This window comes from Onychostoma macrolepis, chromosome 21 (assembly GCF_012432095.1).
Source record: "Onychostoma macrolepis isolate SWU-2019 chromosome 21, ASM1243209v1, whole genome shotgun sequence".
NCBI classification, from domain to species: domain Eukaryota; kingdom Metazoa; phylum Chordata; class Actinopteri; order Cypriniformes; family Cyprinidae; genus Onychostoma; species Onychostoma macrolepis.
This window is the reverse complement of record NC_081175.1, coordinates 14,391,560-14,412,187: the sequence shown is the minus strand read 5'-3', so window position 1 is coordinate 14,412,187 and position 20,628 is coordinate 14,391,560. Positions and strand designations below refer to the sequence as shown.

Below are 20,628 nucleotides of genomic sequence, written 5' to 3'. Positions count from 1 at the left end.
GAAGGTTACAATGAATCAAACTGTGAGGAATTTCTAAATGGCGGATTCTCATAAAATCAATATTAAAGCTCGGTTCTTGACATGTTTTATTTTTATTGCGTCTCAAGCATGAGGTTGTGTTGATTAAATGAAATATGCTGGGTTTCCTAATCAATAACTGGGAAACGTACATATGCATACTAAGACCAGAATGCATATAGGATTCAAGACTGCAGAACTAAAAAATGTGGCTATCTGAAAATAAATATACCAAAAAAAAATCTGTAAACTTGGTAATAAACGAAAGGAAAGCAAGACCCAAAGACTTGTATTCCCCTTTAAAGGACGTGGTGAATAAAAGCCCCACCTGCTGCCCCCCCCTTTCAGACATGGATCCAACCCTTACCTATTGCGGTGTAGAGGACCTGGTCACAACAACGCTGCCCAGATAGCTGAGATCAATCAAAAACAAAGCAGGTAAGACTCGAGGAGTCATCAAAAATGACCAAATGCCCTATTTAAAATGATGGCGACATTGCAACAGATGAGAGCAGACAGTCCCTGCAACACGATTCGCCCAACAAGCCTCCCCCTGGCAGTCAGAGCTGGGGTGACCTGGGTGACAGGAGGCAGGAGAGAGGGGGGAGTGTGGAAAAGGCAATCATGCGGTCAGGTTACTTTGGAACAGGAGAAGAACCCTGTCCCTGTTGTGTCGGACACACCAACCTCAGCCTCCACATCATACATTCTGAGAGTCGTCCTAAAAAGCCTGGAGTTAGTCAAAACGTTGGGCTTCATTTGGACTGGGATTGGTCAATTTTATTGCACATGTGGGGTTCCTCCTGTTGGGTGAAAGGCAGGGTAAAGCATGACAGTGGATGGAAAGGCTGAGATCCTGTGGTGGTGTACCTCTGATTCCAGGCTTTTTAGGGGCTTCGTTATTGCATTTTAAATCAACTTAAAATGTAACTTCTCCAGACACGTAGCCCTAAAAGGTCTGTCACCACGTCTGTGAAGCAAATAATTCATCTTGACTTAGAATCTGTTACCCCACAACCACATTTGGTTAAAGTCGCTTGCTTTTGATTGAAGACAAGTGCTTTAAAGTGCTTCACAGACCTTATGAATGAAATCGGATGTCTGACATGAAAAGCAAAATCAGTGGCATATAAAACTATAGCACAACTTGAAAACTATAGCACAACTTGTCTATGTAGAAAATGGCTTTGAATGGTTTTGAATAATGCAAGGCATCTGGGGCAGTGTATCTATGAAAGCATGAGTTCTAACATTACTAAAACCAGCTTAAGGCAAGCAGCAAACATAATTTTGCCCATGTGAGCAAACTGTAGCTTTACACTAAAATCAAAAGTGTGGTTATTTCTCCACTGAGAAGACCCCTCAAGGGGGGTCCTAGATGTTACACTTAGGCCAAATGGTACATGGTTGATCAATCCACACTCTACAGGCCTAGTGCACCTACCCTGAAGCTGATAACTGGGGTGGAGAGGGTTCTGATGGAAGGATCTCCTCCTCAGTCCTCCTCTGGGTTGGCATCTGCCCGAAAATGTTGCTGCTTTCTACAGGAGGTGAAGGGGACTGTGACGGATAGCTTGCTGCTGAGGTGGCAAATGCCATGTGGGATCGGTAGCTGGGACTTGCCCTTCGGCTGCCTTGGCCTTGAGCAGGAGAGGAGGAGGGGGAGGACCTTCTAGAGAAACTAGCTGAAGAAGGAGGTTGAAGGGTGATCTCAGACATCTCAGGAGGGATCGGGGGCTGGATGACACTGGGACGGGGCCTGGGGCGCACTACAATCTCCGGTGAGCCTTCGTGAGAGCTAATAGGGCTCTGAGTTAGAGGTGAGAGGCGGGATGGTTGAAGAACTACCATGCTGGGTTCCATCCTGCGGGGCTGCCTTGGGCTAAGCCTGGGTGTAAGCTCGTACCATCGCGTATCCAGGCTTCCGAATGAGCTTGGGCCAACCATGTGAGACACTGGGTCAGGGTAAGGCAATACTGGTACACCCATACCGTGGCTTGTGTGTCTTAGCTGCCCTAGACTCTGTGCCTCTTGCATAGGTAAACGCTTGGCTGGAAGGCCCTGAGGCTTGACCTTGCTGGGAGACTTGCCTGGGCGGCTCTTTGGGGCCTCCAGCTGCAGGATACCAGGGTACGGAGATACTTGAAGGGTGGAGGGCTGGAGGGCACTAGGAGGAAGAACAAGAGGGGGAGGAAGGGGAGGTTCCGGATGAAGATGCAAAGGGTGTGGGGGTGGAAAAATAAAGTGAGGACCCTCGATTGTAGCAAAGGTAAAATCGGGTCGCTGCCAGATGTCTGGAGAGCGCGAGGTGGAGGGGTGAGCCAAGGGAAGGGTGTAGCCAGAGACTGCATAATGCTGAATATCTCCCTCACCGATTTCCTCAGGGATGGTGGGATGACCGAAAGGTCCCTCCATGTGGTAAGGAGGAGAAGACATTACTGAGCTGAGAGGGCTGGTTTCTGGCATGTAGAAGGGAGGCGGAGGCTCAGGTTCCCCTGGACTTCCCAAGTAGCTGTAGAACTGGCCATGGGAAAAGGCTCGGAAGTGAGGAGCACCACGAATCTGCCCTGTAGCCTGGAGTCGACTGGTTTCCATGATAGTCATGCCTTCCATGGGCCTCTGGAAGCGGGGACTGTAGGCTGGGGGCTGCAAGTAAGACTCCTGGCTAGAAGAAATGGGCGAGATCTGATGGGGTCTGAGGGTAGCCATCATAGGCGGCATGGGCCCCGGATCATCATTCTCCTCATCTGACTGTCGAAATTCAGGGTACAGATCAGACTCCTCCACGAAGGGGAAGCCCTCGATGCGCCTTGCCTTAATTGGTGTTTCCGCATCCGTAGGTTCCATGACAAAGCGCCCATCTGGGCCACGACTGATCAATTCAATTGGCGTGGTAGCCTCTGCCTCGTGCTTAGAGACGCTATATTTCTTGCTAATTATTGCTCTCTTGGTCTTCTTGTATAAAGACAGCTCCTTCTCCTTGGCAGGACTTTGAGGAAACTTCTTAGCTCGTAAACCATCCTCGGAGGACTCTGAAGGAGGTCCTATGGAGCGGACACTTTCTGGACTAACCTTTCCAGAAGATGATCTATAAAAGCGGGAAAGAAAAAGAAAGAAGAATAAATAATGAATTACATCATGGTCATTGTAGTTTCAGGTAAAAATATATCTTAGACAACTGGTTATAAATATGATGTTGTTTATCACTCATCTTTATGCTCTCATTTGATGATACCTGTGATTCAAATACATTTATAATATATTCATTATATTTTAATAATATTTTACACCACCAACAGACCAACACGCACTGTGAAAGATTCTTTGACAGTCTCGCACCCAAAGTACTTCAAGGTATCCTACACACACACCTCTCAAAGTGACAGCTAAGGTGAGAATGACGTAAGCTATGAAATCCAACAGTGCATATACACGTAAGCAACTGAAACTTGCTTGTTTACTTGAAATGATTGCTATCATTGTTAATAATTGAACTGTTTTCTGAAACTTTTCTGACATATATGTGACCCTGGACCACAAAACCAGTCTTGTTGCTGGGGTATATTTGTAGCAATAGCCAAAAATACATTGTATGGGTCAAAATTATCGATTTTTCTTTTACGCCAAAAATCATTATAGTAAAGATCATGTTCCATGAAGGTATTTTGTAAATTTCTTACTGTAAATGTATAAAAACGTAATTTTTGATTAGTAATATGCATTGCTAAGAACTTAATTTGAACAACTTTAAAGGTGTTTTTCTCAATATTTAGATATTTTTGCACCCTCAGATTCCAGATTTTCAAATAGTTGTATCTCAGCCAAATATTGTCCGATCCTAACAAACCATACATCAAATTGACACTTAAGACTGGTTATGTCGTCCAGGGTCACATATTTGAAACATTTCTTAAGATAACCAGTTGTCCTCAAGCTTTCAGTGTAACATGTTCTTAGCATAAACCAGAATGATTGCTGAAGTGCTTTGTTTACTTTAAGGCCATAATCACATTAGCTAAACGTAACCTATAATTTAGATTATTTGCCAGTTTATCTATTTGACATCTTTATGCTACTTTACATGTTAAAAACAATTCAGTTATCTTCAAATCAGTTTGAAAATATCTAGGACACAGGACTTGAGAATAATTACACAATTATTTAAGGCCCTATAAAATAGCACCCTGAAATCTAATAGAGATGACTACATATTACAATGAGTTTGATTGTTGGTTGTAATTTTCACAGTTTTTTTCTGGATATATCTTGTCATAACTCATCCTTGTTAAGGCCTTATACTCTCCAGTCACCACTGTTTGAATGTAACAGCTAATTCAGTTTTAACAGTATTGTTTTCTCAAGAAATGTGTTTAGTGTGTGTGTGTGTGTGTGTGTGTGTGTGTATGGTAGACATCACAAATCCAAAAAAAAAGAGTCCTCATTAATCATAGATGGTGACATTGTCCAAGATATTCAACTGAGAGTATTTATGTGACCAAACAACGAGAAATAACAAGCATAGTCCAGAAAAGAAGAGAGAAAATCAGGAAATGTTGGAGCCATAATACTTTATTCAGTAACAAATATACATGTAATGGCTGAAGCTTTGTTTTTGCTGAATCATTACACCATGCACTTTCACTTGTAATGGCTGCGGTGACTGAGCTTGGTTTCCATGGCAACTGCCTATTGATGACCACCATTCAGGTGCAATGACGTTATGCCTGCTCCAAGCAACAATACAGTGCACCATAAAGCAGGCTTTTCTCCAGCCAAGCAGAGGGAACACACAATACAGGCAAAAGAAAGTCCCCACCAAAGAAACTTCCCACAATTGTTCTCACAAATGTTTAGAGGCATAATACACAACATGTCTGTTAAGAGAATGAAAAGAAAACTAAACACACAGACAGGTTTGATCGGATATTGGCTCGCTTGTCAACAAGGCTGTGCTTTCATTTTGCAAGAGTAAACATGTTTTGGATAAAAACATCAAAGATTCAGTGTGTTTTAGTTGTAATTATCCTTATCAGCTGATCATGTCAAGTTGTTGTCCTGCTAAATGTTGTGATGAAAGATAATGACCTCAGGATTGCTGACAGGGAGATGGTATCAGACCTTATAGAGGCCACCAAAATAAACCTTTTCTGGCTTTACTTGGCTTTCCATTCTAATTTCTCCTAGAGCTTTATAATACAGTCTTCAAACTGAGCCTAAATTCTGATTCTACGGCACATGGAAAATTCATGCAAACATGGTGTTGCTTTTTAGGTCACAAAATTCAAAATCTTCCTGGACTAATCAAGTTGAGCATTTAAGAATGATTGTCTGGCAATATACAGTAATACCACAGTTAATACAGTTTTTGGCACAGAATATCTAATTAAAAGCTCAATCTACGGTTACCATTCACTTTAAAAGTAATTACAAATAACAAAAAGTGCACATGCTTCACAATATACCAGGATTGTGCAACATTTACTATTTATATAAGATAAATCCACTAACAAAACAATAAATAACAACAAAAAGCAATCTGAACGCAGGAACACTAGCTGCTGCACGTTAACCTCTGGTGTGCAAGGGTGTGTTGGTGACATACAGGCAGTGGTTCAGGTGCTTGGGAGGGAGAAATCTGAAACAAACATTATGGGGGTGTTTAAGACACATGAAAGAGAGTGCAAGCCACCCTTCGGCAGCCTGTGGGCTTAATGTGTGTACAGTGTTATTTAAACTACTGTAAATGTGTGGAAGCACAAAAGTTCACATGCAATGCATTATGTAGAATACAGCAAGTAAATATCATGAATGTTATAAATGCATGACAGACAGATATATAGACAGACAGACAGACAGACAGATAGATAGATAGATAGATAGATAGATAGATAGATAGATAGATAGATAGATAGATAGATAGATAGATAGATAGATAGATAGATAGATAGATAGATAGATAGATAGATAGATAGATAGATAGGCTACTACTAAAAATATGGACCTGTGGAGGAAAAAATATCTGGCAGACAGAGAGAAAAAGTAACAGATCACCCAGAGAGGCCCATCAGGAGTGAGAATAACGCTAAGAAGAACTGAGAGTAAACTGGGGTGGCTTAACTAAATGGAGAAGTGACTGCATCACAAGAGAATCAAAACTCACATCCACACCTTCATCTTACAGCAAAGGTCCAGCCATGTAATGGGTGACTTGATGAGAGTTTGGGGAGCTGTATTAAATTTGATTCAGAGATGACTGTGTGTGAAATATTTTTCTTGAAATTTCAATAAAGGGCTAAATTATTTAAAGTCTGATTGCTTGCTTAATTTCATATAGAGCAAGCGTTCATGACAAACTTGACCCAGTTCTGTGAGAGGATTCCACAGCTCTTAATGCACGGCCTCATAATCAAATTAAAGGTCCTATGTCGCCCTCTACAGGACACATGAAAATAAACTGAGGCTTTAATCAAATTAAAGGTGCACACCAGGTTATTTACAACCTAAAGTCTAAGGACTGCAAGTTTGGTACGCTCTCAGTTCTCACAAACAATTCTGAGTCCCTTAATTTATAAATGGAATAGGTAAATACACTTAGAATGGAAGCCTAGGAGGCAAACAGGTTTGTGTAGTGTATAGGCCTACGATAGGGGATATTTATGAAACTATTTTATTTTATTTTTTAAATTAATGTACAAAATTAATGTGATCATTTATATTTTGTGAGGAAATTAAAAAGTAGACAGTAGAGATTTGCTATACACTGTAGTATATATCACTTCATATGAACATACTGTATGCACGTGATCAAAGTTGGATATAATACAGTGGTCAGAAAAAGTATGTGAAACCTTTGGATTAGTTGGTTTTCTGCATTAATTGGTCATAGAACGTCATCTGATCTTCATCAATGTCACAAGTATTGACAATAACAATGTGCTTTGTGTGTGTGTTGTTAGCTTAAGCACATTGTGTTTGCCATTTCATGTCCAATTAATGCAGAAAATCAACCAATTCTAATGGGCTCACATATTTTTATAGAGAGAGAGAGAGAGAGACAGACAGAGAGCAGTGTGATAATACAGTTTTTTTTCATGTAACTATCCCTATACTTCTATTTTAGTTAACCAATCAGAATAATTATTTTTGTAATACATAACCAGTTGCTCCACCATGAGAACAATTGCCATCTTAAAATAAAGATGATAACTTCAAACAAAAACATTTACTTACACTCTTGTAGGTGTTTAAAAATAATATAAGCTTTACATTTCCGATGTGAAACCCTCTTGCACGCTTTCCTGCTTCCATTATAAGTGTATTAATGTAAATGTTTCTTTATACAAACATTCACACACACTAAAACAGAAATTAAGTTGAAAATAACCCAGAAAGCGCCTTTAATTTCACGGTCCTAAGTGTAAATGTGGAAGTCGGCAGGATGCCAAAAGGCAACAAAGTCTTAAGCTTTGGGTCTCCTGTGTGTATAGCGCATGGGTTCACAGCCTGCCAAAACAACCGTGCCCAGCAGCGCACATGGGACGCATGCGACATAAGGCAGTGCACACTGCTGAACAAGGTGCAGGCACTCACAGAGGACTGGAGGGCGGAGGCCTGTAGCTGCTCCTTTCCTGGCCTTCCCAGTAGGGTTCTATGCCAGGTAGAGGGGTAAGAGGACTCCTGCGGCAGGAAACACAATAGAGATGGGAAGGATGGGGAGGGGAGGGGTCATGTTGGCAATTAACGAGGCTGCTTTCCATACAAACAACATAGCAGGAGAAAAAAAAAAAACAGTGACGTGGAGAGATAGAAGTGAAGGAAAGAGGAAGGGAGAGCTTGAGGACATAAGAAAGGATAATGATCGAGGGCACTGGATTGTTCATTTATTAAAGTTTATCATCTTTCACTCATTTCAGGGCCTATGCATGCAGGGATGTCAAGGCCAACTTGGATCCATGCAGCATCCTTGTTTTGATATATTAGTAGACATTCAGTGGTTTATTTGAGATTCCTGACAAAAAGCAGCTGATATACAGTGGAGTCCAAAGATCTGAGACTAAATGCTTCAGGTCTGCATTTTTTAAATTATTATATTCCCAATTTAGATTTTTTTTTTTTTTTTTTTACACAAACTTGTGGAGTCTGTTTTCCAGCATGATTTGATGTTCCAAAGACCATCTTGTGCTTCAGTGGAAAACAATGTTGATTATTACACAAATTTGCTTATTTATTGAAATAATACAGAATGTTAAGAGTTTCTCATTCATTTGACATTATTAACATTTCTTCATTTTATATGTTCAAAATAACTAACTTCCTTCCTTCCTTCACAATGAATACCACATTTTTAGTGACATCAAACGTTTGCCTCCACTGTATAATTTAGCAAAGCACAAGCCTATGTAAAAAGAAGTACAATTACTCAAAGTATATTTTGTGAAAAATGAATAATTGATGCCGTAACAATACTGCAGATAAAAGCAGTTACATAACTAGCTAAAATACTCAATTCAATGCTACTACCACAAATAGATACCATATCCCAGCATATCAAGAAATAAAGTGAACTTGAATAGCAGCATGTCTTTAAATGTCACGACTATGCAGTTTATGACTGACATCATACTATAGTTAACCCACTTAGCTTAAGATTACTGAAAGATGCATGTAGGAGGATCAAGTACTATAAATGTAATATGAGACATCACTAGTCTAAATGTATTATTATAGAGAAGCACTGTTGCATGTTCTCTAGTCACTTAAAGGGATAGTTCACCCAAAAATGAAAATTCTGTCATCATTTACTCACCCTCAAGTAGTTCCAGACCTGTATGAATTTCTTTGTTCTGCCGATCACAGAGGAAGATATTTTGAAAAAAGATTGTAACCAGGCTTGTTCTGGGGCACCATTGACTTCCATAGTAGGAAAAAAAAAATACTATGGAAGTCAATAGTGCCCCATAAACTGCTCTGTTTCCCACATTCTTCAGAATATCTTCCTTTGTGTTCAGCAGAACAAAGACATTCATACAGGTTTGGAACTACTTGAGGGTGAGTAAATGATGACAGAATTTTCATTTCTGGGTGAACTATCCCTTTAAATCTCATCGTTTGGATTTCTGAAGCATTAGAGGAAATCAGAGGTTGCAAGTAAATTTGCTTCTTTTTGCTTCATTAAAGCAGTATGCAATACTGTGATAGGATAATACTTTAAATATTAGATTATGAAGAAATAATATGAATAAATACTATTGAATGTATAAATATGAAAATCCCAGTCACCGATGTCCACTGCTATTAGCACTGGGAAGAAAGACAAACAACAGAGTTAGTGTAAAATGTAAGTTAAGACAAGTAGAGATTGTTGCAGTGGTATACTGGAGAAATAAAGTAAAATACCCTCCCTGTTCTTCAGTAGTGTGTTAGTATACCATGGTAAATGCAAAATAAAAATATGAACACATTGTAACAGGCATTCTTTTAAGCAGAGACTACACAGCATGCACATTTACCATGGTAGAGAATCCACAGATATTGTTGTTATCACCCAAACTCATTACAGTTCTGTCATCTGGGCTTTTCATGCTACATTAACTCTGGATTATCGTCTTTTTAAAAAACGGTTTTGACATTGGGTTAAGCTACTTGTCGCACTAGTACTGCTTTTAATGGTAAGTTATGAAATACTGCTTAATGTTCAGGGAAGAAAAAAAAACTAATCACAAAAGCCTCAATGCTTTAAATATTCATGTGCTTATAAGCAGTTTTAAGTTAATATTCACTGAAAAATTGTCTCAAAAAGTTTTGAGACACACAAGAACAAATTTTGGGTGAACTACAGAGACTACAGATATTCTGTGTGTTTGGATTATAGCAAACAAAATGATTTAAATAACACTTTTAACACAACTGCACTTTAAATCACAGATGTTGCATATCATTTACAGTGCTTGTACTGTACAAGCATGTTCTACACTCTCTTTTCAGTGTCTGATTGTTGCCATGGGAACTCAAAAGCAGCAGGTCACTTTAAATCAGTGTCTATGCAGAAACCAATTACTATGAGGATGAACCTGACCCTAATCCTACAGTGCTTTCTTTGCTATGGTAGAAAGAGTCATCAAAACCATAAACATTCATAGACAGCAGGCCAAAACCACAGTCAATTTATCAAGCAGGAATACATGAATACATTTTTCCTACAATAATTTAAATTGTTAATTAACAGCCAAAAAACAGTAAGTTCAGTTACAGAAAAAAATAGGAATAAACTTCAAATGCCATTAATAAACAGTGTTGGGAAAAAAGTTACTTTTAAAAGTAATGCATTACAACAATATTGCGTTAAGGTCCTTGCACACCGACTACGAAATTTTCGTATGCGTTTTTTCATTTGTATTTTATTTTTTGTATTTGTCATCCTTTCCTATCAAAATGCTTGCTACGGACGTGAAAACGCAGAAAATAGAACCTGATACAAATTTTTTATGACGGATGAAAGTTTCGGAGGCAGTGTGTGAACATGACTGACACAACGTGAGGTCGTATTTATTTTTTAACGTGCAAAAAATTTCGGTCTCAGTGTGCAATGACCTTAACTCCCTAAAAAAGTAACTAATAGTAAAAAAGTAACTAATAGTTACTTTTTATGGAAAGTAATGCGTTACATTACTTTTAAAATCTGGGCAGGGCTTGCTTGTTTGTTTTTAATATAAAAAGTTATTTTACAAATGTAAAAGCCCTTTCACACCAAAAGTGAAATGAATACGCCACAGGCTGAAGGAAATGTAAATTCACGCCTGTACAGTAGAGGGCTCAGCTCAAACAAATTGCATGAAGAATATGACAAAGGAGAAGGAAGTTCAACACTATTCCGAAATAACAAAACTGAAACACAAATGTATAATTTTTGCTTAGTAAGGTTGAATTGGATCATCGAAGGTCAGTAGCAAAGATACTGGTTAACAAAATGGGATTAAATACATAAATTATATTTTTCTTATTTAATATATTTAATTATTGCAGGTTTGTATAATATTCTGAGTTTGCATTTAACTGTTTTTATACATTTTTAGGAATAGCGAATCTGTTTTTGTGCAGGTGAGATGAGTAAATACATGTTCACATTTAGTCTAGAACTACAGTAACATCATGTTTACACACAGCACACACAACTCCGCTGCACTTACTCCTGATATCTCTCAACATGGGGAGCTGTCAGTCAATAGATGGGAAACAAAGTAACTGGCTTTACTTATTTGAAAAAGTAACTCCGATATTTCCTTCTAAATTAAAAAGTAATGTGTTACTTTAGTTACTTTAAAAAGTAATCTGATTACATAACGCGTTACTTGTAATGCATTACACACATCACCGTTAATAAATGCTGTAATGCAGCAATAATGATGCAGTTTTGAAATCAGCTCAGGTTGTTTTTTTCTGTCACCTCTCATTTGGTCATTAATAAAAGTGGCAGATGATAGATAGATAGATAGATAGATAGATAGATAGATAGATAGATAGATAGATAGATAGATAGATAGATAGATAGATAGATAGATAGATAGATAGATAGATAGATAGATAGACTTAAAAAAAATATATACTTTGTTAATTACCACAAAACCTGAATATAATGAATTAGATTAGTGTCTAAGATTTGAATAAGCCAGTACAGTAATGCACATTAACATCTATTGTAAAGCAGCAAATCTCTACCAGGTGGCCAGGGCTAACTTCCAAAGGGGCTTCAAGATGACTAAAAATGATTTAAAATAAGACAAAACAAGCATTATAATAAGCTATCTAATCAAGAAATGTATTATTTTAATTCACCCCCACAATAACTGTTTGTTTCATTTGAAGAACCAGGATTCCCACAGGATTTATATCCAGAAGCCTAATTTTAAAAGTGTAATTTCCAGATGTGGAATAGTCATACATACATACATACATACATACATGTATTATTTTGATTTTAATTATACAGTAATTATTTTAGCTATACAGAAACTGAGACCTGAAAATAAAACTAAGGCTAGGGAGCCTCTAAACAGGGGACCTTGGAGTCTAAAAGGTTGAGATCCATTGATCTAAAGTGCAAATCAAGGCAAACACACAAGAGAACTATTTAGAAACCCTTACTAATGAAAAAATGAAGACACTGCTCTTTGATGAAATTAACTTAGACCGTCCAGTCCATGAACACACTACATCACCAGCCTATCACTGAGCAGTAATTAATGGCTCTACTAATAGGATCTTTAAACGAGAGGGCGTGCCTTCGGATGCCTTGATTTATGAAGCACACTCCACTCTCTGTCTGAATAAACTGAGGTGTGAGGGGAGAAGGGGGAAGTTCTTAAAAGACATTACTTACGGAGTCTCCACACTCTTTCTGCAGTGTGTTATAGACAGAGGGGGATCTGTTGAAGAGAAAACCAGATTAGAGATTTCAGATTTTCATTTCATGATGAAAAGCATCCTGAAAGCTTTCTGCATCATTAGTTGTGTGATAGTGGCAACTTATTTATTTATTTAAACCCCTTCAAACTGTAAGAGAACAAAATTGTGGGAATGTCTTGAACGTTAAACATAATGGAAAGTTTCTCAGTGTTTTCCTGAACTCCTTAGACAAAAACAAAATGAACAGTCTGTGGGGTAAGATGTGAAGGGCATGGGGTTGCATGAGAAAGAGGAGGGCACCACTGACCTCGTCTCCGCTTGAGCTTACGCCGTCTCTGTTTGTTGACGAAGCAGGCCGCTAGCGTGCTGAAGAGGATGGCTGCTGCCAGGAAACAGATGGTGGCCACAATGCCTGCCACCACCGGCCGTGCCAGCCCCTCGTCTGGCACCTCAGGCGGCGGGAAGTAGTCTGAAAGATATAAACAAGCTCGCCTTCAGCACGCACACACACAAGCGCTTTCATTCTTAGTGTGGGCTGTTTCAACAATAAACCATACAGCTCATTCCAAATGATTTAGTTAATAGGAGGGAAGATTTGAAAGATTGAAACAGAATGAAATAGTCGCCTATCTTGATCCATAAAGACATTCAAAATACATTCAAAATCACTGTGGGATGCTTTAAGAAATGAAAACAAAGCCTGAATGGCATCCTCGTGTTTATTTTGACTTCAAGTAGTGATTGAATTCTGACGGCTTCTATTTAGTAAATTCAATCATTCAGAGGTGACTGTCAATCACTGGAAAGTGGTAACTGAACAAGGACTGTCAATAAAACTGAAAATAAAAACCCTAACACTATTGTTCAAAAGTTTGGGGGCAAGAAACTGATTTAAAAAAAAACTGACAGTAAATTTTATATACAGGTGCTGGTCATATAATTAGAATATCATCAAAAAGTTGATTTATTTCACTAATTCCATTCAAAAAGTGAAACTTGTATATTATATTCATTCATTACACACAGACTGATATATTTCAAATGTTTATTTCTTTTAATTTTGATGATTAGAGCTTACAGCTCATGAAAGTCAAAAATCAGTATCTCAAAATATTAGAATATTTACATTTGAGTTTGAATAAATGTCCATCCCTACAGTATAAATTCTGGGTATCTCTTGTTCTTTGAAACCACAATAATGGGGAAGACTGCTGACTTGGCAATGATCCAGAAGACGAACATTGACACCCTCCACAAAGAGGGTAAGTCACAGAGGGTCATTACTGAAAGGTGTGGCTGTTTACAGAGTGCTGTATCAAAGCATATTAAATGCAAAGTTGACTGGAAGGAAGAATTTGGGTAGGAAAAGGTGCACAAGCAACAGGGATGACTGCAAGCTTGAAAATACTGTCAAGCAAAGCCGATTCAAACACTTGGGAGAGCTTCACAAGGCGAGAACTGAAGCTGGAGTCAGTGCATCAAGAGTCACCGAGCTCAGACGTCTTCAGGAAAAGGGCTACCAAGCCACTTCTGAACCAGAGACAACATCAGAAGCGTCTTAACTGGGCTGTGGAGAAAAAGAACTGGACTGTTGCTCAGTGGTCCAAAGTCCTCTTTTCAGATGAAAGTAAATTTTACATTTCATTTGGAAATCAAGGTCCCAGAGTCTGAAGGAAGAGTGGAGAGGCACAGAATCCATGTTGCTTGAAGTCCAGTGTGAAGTTTCCACAGTCAGTGATGATTTGGGCTGCCATGTCATCTGCTGGTGTTGGTCCACTGTGTTTTCTGAAGTCCACAGTCAACGCAGCCATCTACCAGGAAATTTTAGAGCACTTCATGCTTCCTTCTGTTGACAAGCTTTATGGAGATGCTGATTTCATTTTCCAGCAGGACTTGGCACCTGCCCACACTGCCAAAGGTACCAAAAGCTGGTTCAATGGCCATAGTGTTACTGTGCTTGATTGGCCAGCAAACTCGCCTGACCTGAACCCCATAGAGAATCTATGGGGTATTGTCAAGAGGAAGATGAGAGACACCAGACCCAACAATGCAGATGAGCTGAAGGCCACTATCAGAGCAACCTGGGCTCTCATAACACCTGAGCAGTGCCACAGACTGATCGACTCCATGCCACGCCGCATTGCTGCAGTAATTCAGGCAAAAGGAGCTGCAACTAAGTATTGAATGCTGTACATGCTCATACTTTTCATTTTCATACTTTTCAGTTGGCCAATATTTCTAAAAATCATTTCTTTGTATTGGTCTTAAGTAATATTCTAATATTTTGAGATAATGATTTTTGACTTTCATGAGCTGTAAGCTCTAATCATCAGAATTAAAAGAAATAAACATTTGAAATATATCAGTCTGTGTGTAATGAATGAATATAATATACAAGTTTCACTTTTTGAATGGAATTAGTGAAATAAATCAACTTTTTGATGATATTCTAATTATATGACCAGCACCTGTATTTTACAAAAATTCAATTCTATTCTATTTCAAATAAATGCTGTTCTTTAGAACTTTCATTTAAGAATCCTGAAAAAAAAACCCATCAGTTTCTACAAAATTATTAGGCAGCACAACTGTTTTCAACATTGATAGTAATATGAAATCAGCATATTAGAATGATTTCTGAAGGATCAAGTGATGCTGAAGTAATGGCTGCAGTCTTCAGCTTCAGCTTTGCCATCACAGAAATATATTAAAATAGAGCAGTTATTTTAAATTGTAATAATATTTCATAATATTACTGTTATTAATAAATGCAGTCTTGGTGAGCGTAAGAGACTTCTTCCACAAAGTCCAAAGTCTTCTTCCAAAATGTAACATACTTTCTTTGGACAATATTTATTCTTTGATTTAAATTTTCTGTGGTTTGAGACAATGAAACATTTGTACACAACTAGACTAATTATACAGTCACTGAAATAGTTTGAAACTATATTTATATTTATATTGTTTTAATTCCCCCCAAAAAAATGTTCACTCAGACAAACTGTGTGTAATTCATATTAAATCCAGCAGATGGCAGCAGAGTCTCATCAGACCATCACTATTTCAGAATCAACTCACTCCATTAATGCTTGTGTGGGCCTACACAAAAATGTCACAGTATGACATGATATTATGTGCAGTAAATCTCACAGTACATTTTCAAAACCCATATGGACTATAAAAATCCTCAGAGCACTGACCTGTGCTAGAGACTCCCACTACATTACTGGGCTCACTGACAAGGTCATCCATAACCGCCATCACTCTGAACTCATACCAGGCCTCCTGCAAAACAATGCAGACACATGTACAGCATGTTTCCTTTAAATAGATGACTAGAAAACTCAATCCATTTGAACTTGCAGTAGATTAGAAAGCTGTAAGGGTGTGAAGTCATTTGAATAAATTTGCATCTAAAAGTGACAAGATGTGACAAATATCCAAAAATAAACATTAGAAATAGAGATACTGTTATCTTCTTAACCTTTCATTAGTGTAAAACCTTGAGGGAGATTTTCCCACCTTTTTGCTTTTTCCCCCTAAATATACACTTCATAAAATAAATGATAATGAAATATTTATTGTTGGATGAATTATCCTTTTAGAGCTACAGCATTAAAACGTAAGTTTATAGTTTACGCTCAAACAATTTCTCACCTGCAGGACTGCCAATACAAGCCTTATATGTTAATCTTTTGAAATGGTCATCACAGGCATACCTGAACCAGGTCTCTAGCCAATAGCTCTGTCTCTCCAGCAGGGATTGCATCATCAAGAACATCCCACCTCTCCCCGAGGCGGAACTCCATGATGTAGTGATCAATTGGCGACGTGTGATTGGCTGGAGGGATCCATGTGAGTAGGACTCCCTGCTGTGTCCGGTTGGCTGTGAGGCACCGTGGTGGGGTAAGCAGCACCAGTGGTTCTGGGGTACTTATAGGAAATACTAGAGGGAACAAAGTAAACCACTAGATCATTTAAACATTCTGATTTGATGCTTAATAAACATTTCTTCTTATTAAGGCTGAGAACAGTTGTGCTGCATAACATTTTTTTTTTTTTTTTTTTGTGAAAGCAATTATACTTTTTTATTTTTTATTTTAAGATTAAAAGAAAGTTCAAAAGAGCAGCATTTATTTGACATATATATATATATATATATATATATATATTTGTTACATTATAAGTGTCTTTACAGCAGTGTTATTATAGTTAACTAAAACTGAAATGGAAATTAAAACCATAAAAAATATTTTCATTGCTATAATGAAAATAAATGTTAACTGAATAAATTAAAAAATAAAATATATAAAAAACTTAATTTACTAAAATTACTAAAACTAAAATAAATAAATAATATATACACACACACACACATATTATACATACTTATACAAAAACCCTACTAAAATGACAAATAACATACAACAAAATTAACTATTACTAAATTAACTATAACTTTATTAAAATTAATAAAATTACAGTTTTAATAAAAACTATAATAGTATCTCAGTTATACTAAAATAATACTGCTTTATGGACACTTTTTGCTGACTTGATTCATCTTTGCTGAATAAAAGTATTCATTTTTATAGTATAAATTTTAAAAAGTACTAAAAAATAAATAAAAAAAATTACTAAAACTTAACCTAAAATTGAAATTAATACAATTATTACAATTTTAATAAAAACTATAATGGTGTCTCAGTTATACTAAAAAGTACTGCTCTATGTTCACTTTTGAATGATTCATCTTTGTTGAATAAAAGTATTAATTTCTATAGTATAGTATAAATTTAACAAAAATAAAAAAATAAAAAAAATCTGAATCTGCAGTTCAGATGTTTGCTGACCATAAACATCTGAACTGTAGTCATATATAATAAATTTGATAAATTTGCTATATTAAATAAATAGTGCCATATTATATTATTATATTATTATTATTATATTAGATTTTTTTTTAATCACTATATTCCAGTTTTGGATACTTCATTATTTATTGGTATCTAATGCTCAGTTCAAGAAAATCCTAAAAACACTAATAATTTTAATGTTAAATGTAAAAAAAAAAAAAAAAAACTCAACATCTCAAAATAAATATATACATTACAAATATTTACATATAAAGTTATGATGCCTAAATTCACTTGACTAGTTTTCAGTTTTTAGTGTGTCAAAATAGTATTTTAATAATATTTTGTAGTATTTGTAATACTAATATCCATTTAGAAGTTTTGACAATACCATTAAAATGATCAGATGATCTTATCAGTATCAGCCAGAATTTCAATATTTGTGCATCTCTAGTATAAATCAAATATATAATATAGTCTAACATAGTTACGATCATGTATTTGGAGCTTATTCAAAAGTACTAAAAATATCACTAACAGACATCAAAACTACTGTAATCCTTAAATTCTGTCATTCCCATCCCTACTATAAAATGAATTTCTGTCAGGCAGAGATGATCTTGTCTTTGTAAGTTGTATCATGCAGGTAGCCAACCTAGTGTGTTCACAGTGACGACCTCGCTGAACGGGCCCGTCCCCAGCTTGTTCTGGGCCAGGACGCTGAATTGGTAGGCCGTCTCGGGCTCCAGGCCTTGCACCAGGAGCCAGTGCTGCCCGCTGGGCACAGGCATGGACAGCCAGTCATGCGGTCCTAACTGCTCCCTCTTCACCCTGCAGGAGTCACATGCACAGATGGAGAGAGTTCAGCAAGGCACAAGCATACATGCGCATACGCTCCGATAATGATTGCCATGTCGCTCACAATACTGATGAGAGCACTGCCTGCAGCTAGACGTAAAAAGACAGCTTGTTTGGCTCAGTGTGAGTGCTCAGTGATATCCAATAACACAAAACTGTCTCACGGTTTCCAAGATGAAATTCTGAAGAATGCATTTTCGACCGCTGATCTTTACAAAAATATCCTCATAGATCTTCAGTGTGCCTGGTACACTCTTAAAAATAAAGGTGCTTCAAAAGGTTCTTCGAGTGATGCCATAGAAGAACCATTTTTGGTTCCACAAAGAACCATTCAGTCAAATGTTCTTTAAAGAACCATCTTTTCGTTACCTTTTTATGATCTGAAGAACCTTCTTTCACCACAAAGAACCTTTTGTGAAACAAAAAGGTTCTTCAGATGTTAAAGGTTCTTTATGGAACCATTTAGACAAAAAGGTTCTTCTATGGCATCGTGAAGCACCTTTATTTTTTAAGAGTGTACGCCCTACAGCCCTTTTCCCTGGATCTCCTGAGAATGACCTATGGCTTGAAATGAGTCTTATGGACGATACATCTCCTATAGAAACCACCAGAATGGCTACAATGTTGTGGATAAGTGGAGTAGTGATTTTTATATGCTGATAATCTATTGTTTTTTAACTACAGAAGCTCTGGACTGTCACATCATGTCCTGTTGCACATATCCATTGCAAGTAGTTTTGCATGCTCAAAACTTTGTGTAACTGCACCCACAGCCAGCATGCTTCGTTCTGATAAACTGCTGCCCTAGGCATGCATGAAATGACTCCCACCAGACGTCCCGACTAAATTCGCGCTGAATTTCTTCAGCCACCCTTCAGTGCAGTATTATCATCCTCATGACACCTTATTTTCTCCATTTATTATATATTTATAATTTATTTAAAATAAACCGCCTATCCAAGGACGGACTAAACATTCATGGTGTCTTTGTTCACCATAAACTATAAAGGGTGAATCTGTGACAACTGACATGGGTGTTTTTACTAATCAAACTATCAGTCTTAAAATATGAATATCCATCATAAAAATAAGAATGTGTTAAAATACGCTGATCACCTAAACAAAAATGAAATAAATAATAAGTATAATATACAAACTAATATAATAATAAATAATAAACATATATATATATATATCTCAGCGCTGGGCAACGATAAAGCCCAATTTATACTTCTGCATCGGACCTACGCCGTAAGCTGTGCGTCGGTTTTCATTTATACTTCTGCGTCGTCGTCCGCGTCGGCGTGCAGTACACATGCGGACCAATAGTCTGCAGTGTCCACGGGCATGTTGCTTGTGAACCCGCAGTACCACGGCTAAAGCCGAAGAAGAAGCGGCTCGTCGGAGAAGCATAGCTGTGACGGCAGCAAATAAATATCAAATCATTAAATCATTATTTAAATATACAAAAAGGAGACAACAATGGAACAGGAGAAGATGGCATTCTTTCAGTCTCCACAAGGACGTGTACCACGGCGGATCAACATTGTTTGTCGCGGACAACTAGTGATGTATAATGCTGTAGCATAATAAATGATAAGACACTTGCTTTGTTTTATTTTAAATAAGAAGGTGTAACATTAAACTATATTACAGCGCTCATAAACGCACACAAAACTCAAGTGCATACAGAGGGAGGGGTTCTAGCAGACCAATCACAGCGCTTGCGGTCCGCGTAGAATTGACGCGCTGTTAGATTTTTGGAGAGGTGCACGTCAGGTACGGCGTAGGTTACGGCGCAGGCCTGTGCATCTCTGCGTAGGCTATGGCGTAGGTTCGACGCAGAAGTATAAATTGGGCTTTAATCGTGATTAATTGCATCCAAAATAAAAGTTTTTGTGTACATAATATATGTATGTGTACTGTGTATATTTATTATGTATATATAAATACACACACATGCATGTATATATTTAAGAAAAATAAGTTATGTTTATATATTAAATATATTTTATATAATATTTAAATTATATAAATATATATATATATATATACTAGGGGTGTCAACGTTAACGCGTTAACGCATGTGATTAATCAAAAAATTTTAACGCGTTAATATTTTATTAACGCAGATTAATCGTTTGATAAGGTTTGACCCCAACTTCTTCCCGTCATCGCCGCGCGGAAGGTTATCTATCATTGTGTGATGAGGGTACAGCACAGTGTTGCCAGGGTAACGGCACAAGTGGGCTATTTTGAAAATACAGTCACGGGAAAAATTACAGAGCCGTGGTTTGCGGTTTTTTGGCTACTTTTATAATGTACCTTTTACTAATGTGTATTATACTTGGAACAGGGTTTCTGCAGGATTTTTAAGCTCAAATTTAAGACTTTTTAAGACCTTTTTTAAGACCTGCACAAATAAAATTAATACCATATGAGCAGGGTCGGGCAATGTCTATGGTAAACTATTAAACTGTAAAATGACTGTAAA

General features: G+C 37.4%; 1 protein-coding gene across 7 annotated transcripts in view; it reads right to left on the bottom strand.

Annotated features, from left to right (window-relative positions):
• Positions 1-20,628, bottom strand: part of igsf9bb (immunoglobulin superfamily, member 9Bb) — a 154,150-nt gene that overhangs the window by 8,576 nt on the left and 124,946 nt on the right. For 3 of the 7 annotated variants that reach the window (XM_058758146.1, XM_058758144.1, XM_058758145.1), the window contains exons 13-19: positions 17,932-18,107; positions 16,140-16,366; positions 15,621-15,705; positions 12,728-12,889; positions 12,395-12,440; positions 7,609-7,695; positions 1,463-3,106 (exon numbers count right to left, since the gene is read on the bottom strand). In XM_058758146.1, coding sequence (XP_058614129.1) covers positions 1,463-3,106; positions 7,609-7,695; positions 12,395-12,440; positions 12,728-12,889; positions 15,621-15,705; positions 16,140-16,366; positions 17,932-18,107 — 2,427 coding nt within the window. Of the gene's footprint in view, positions 1-385; positions 432-1,462; positions 3,107-7,608; positions 7,696-12,394; positions 12,441-12,727; positions 12,890-15,620; positions 15,706-16,139; positions 16,367-17,931; positions 18,108-20,628 lie in introns of all 7 variants that reach the window. The other 4 variants (XM_058758149.1, XM_058758150.1, XM_058758147.1 and 1 more) reach the window with 2 other exon arrangements.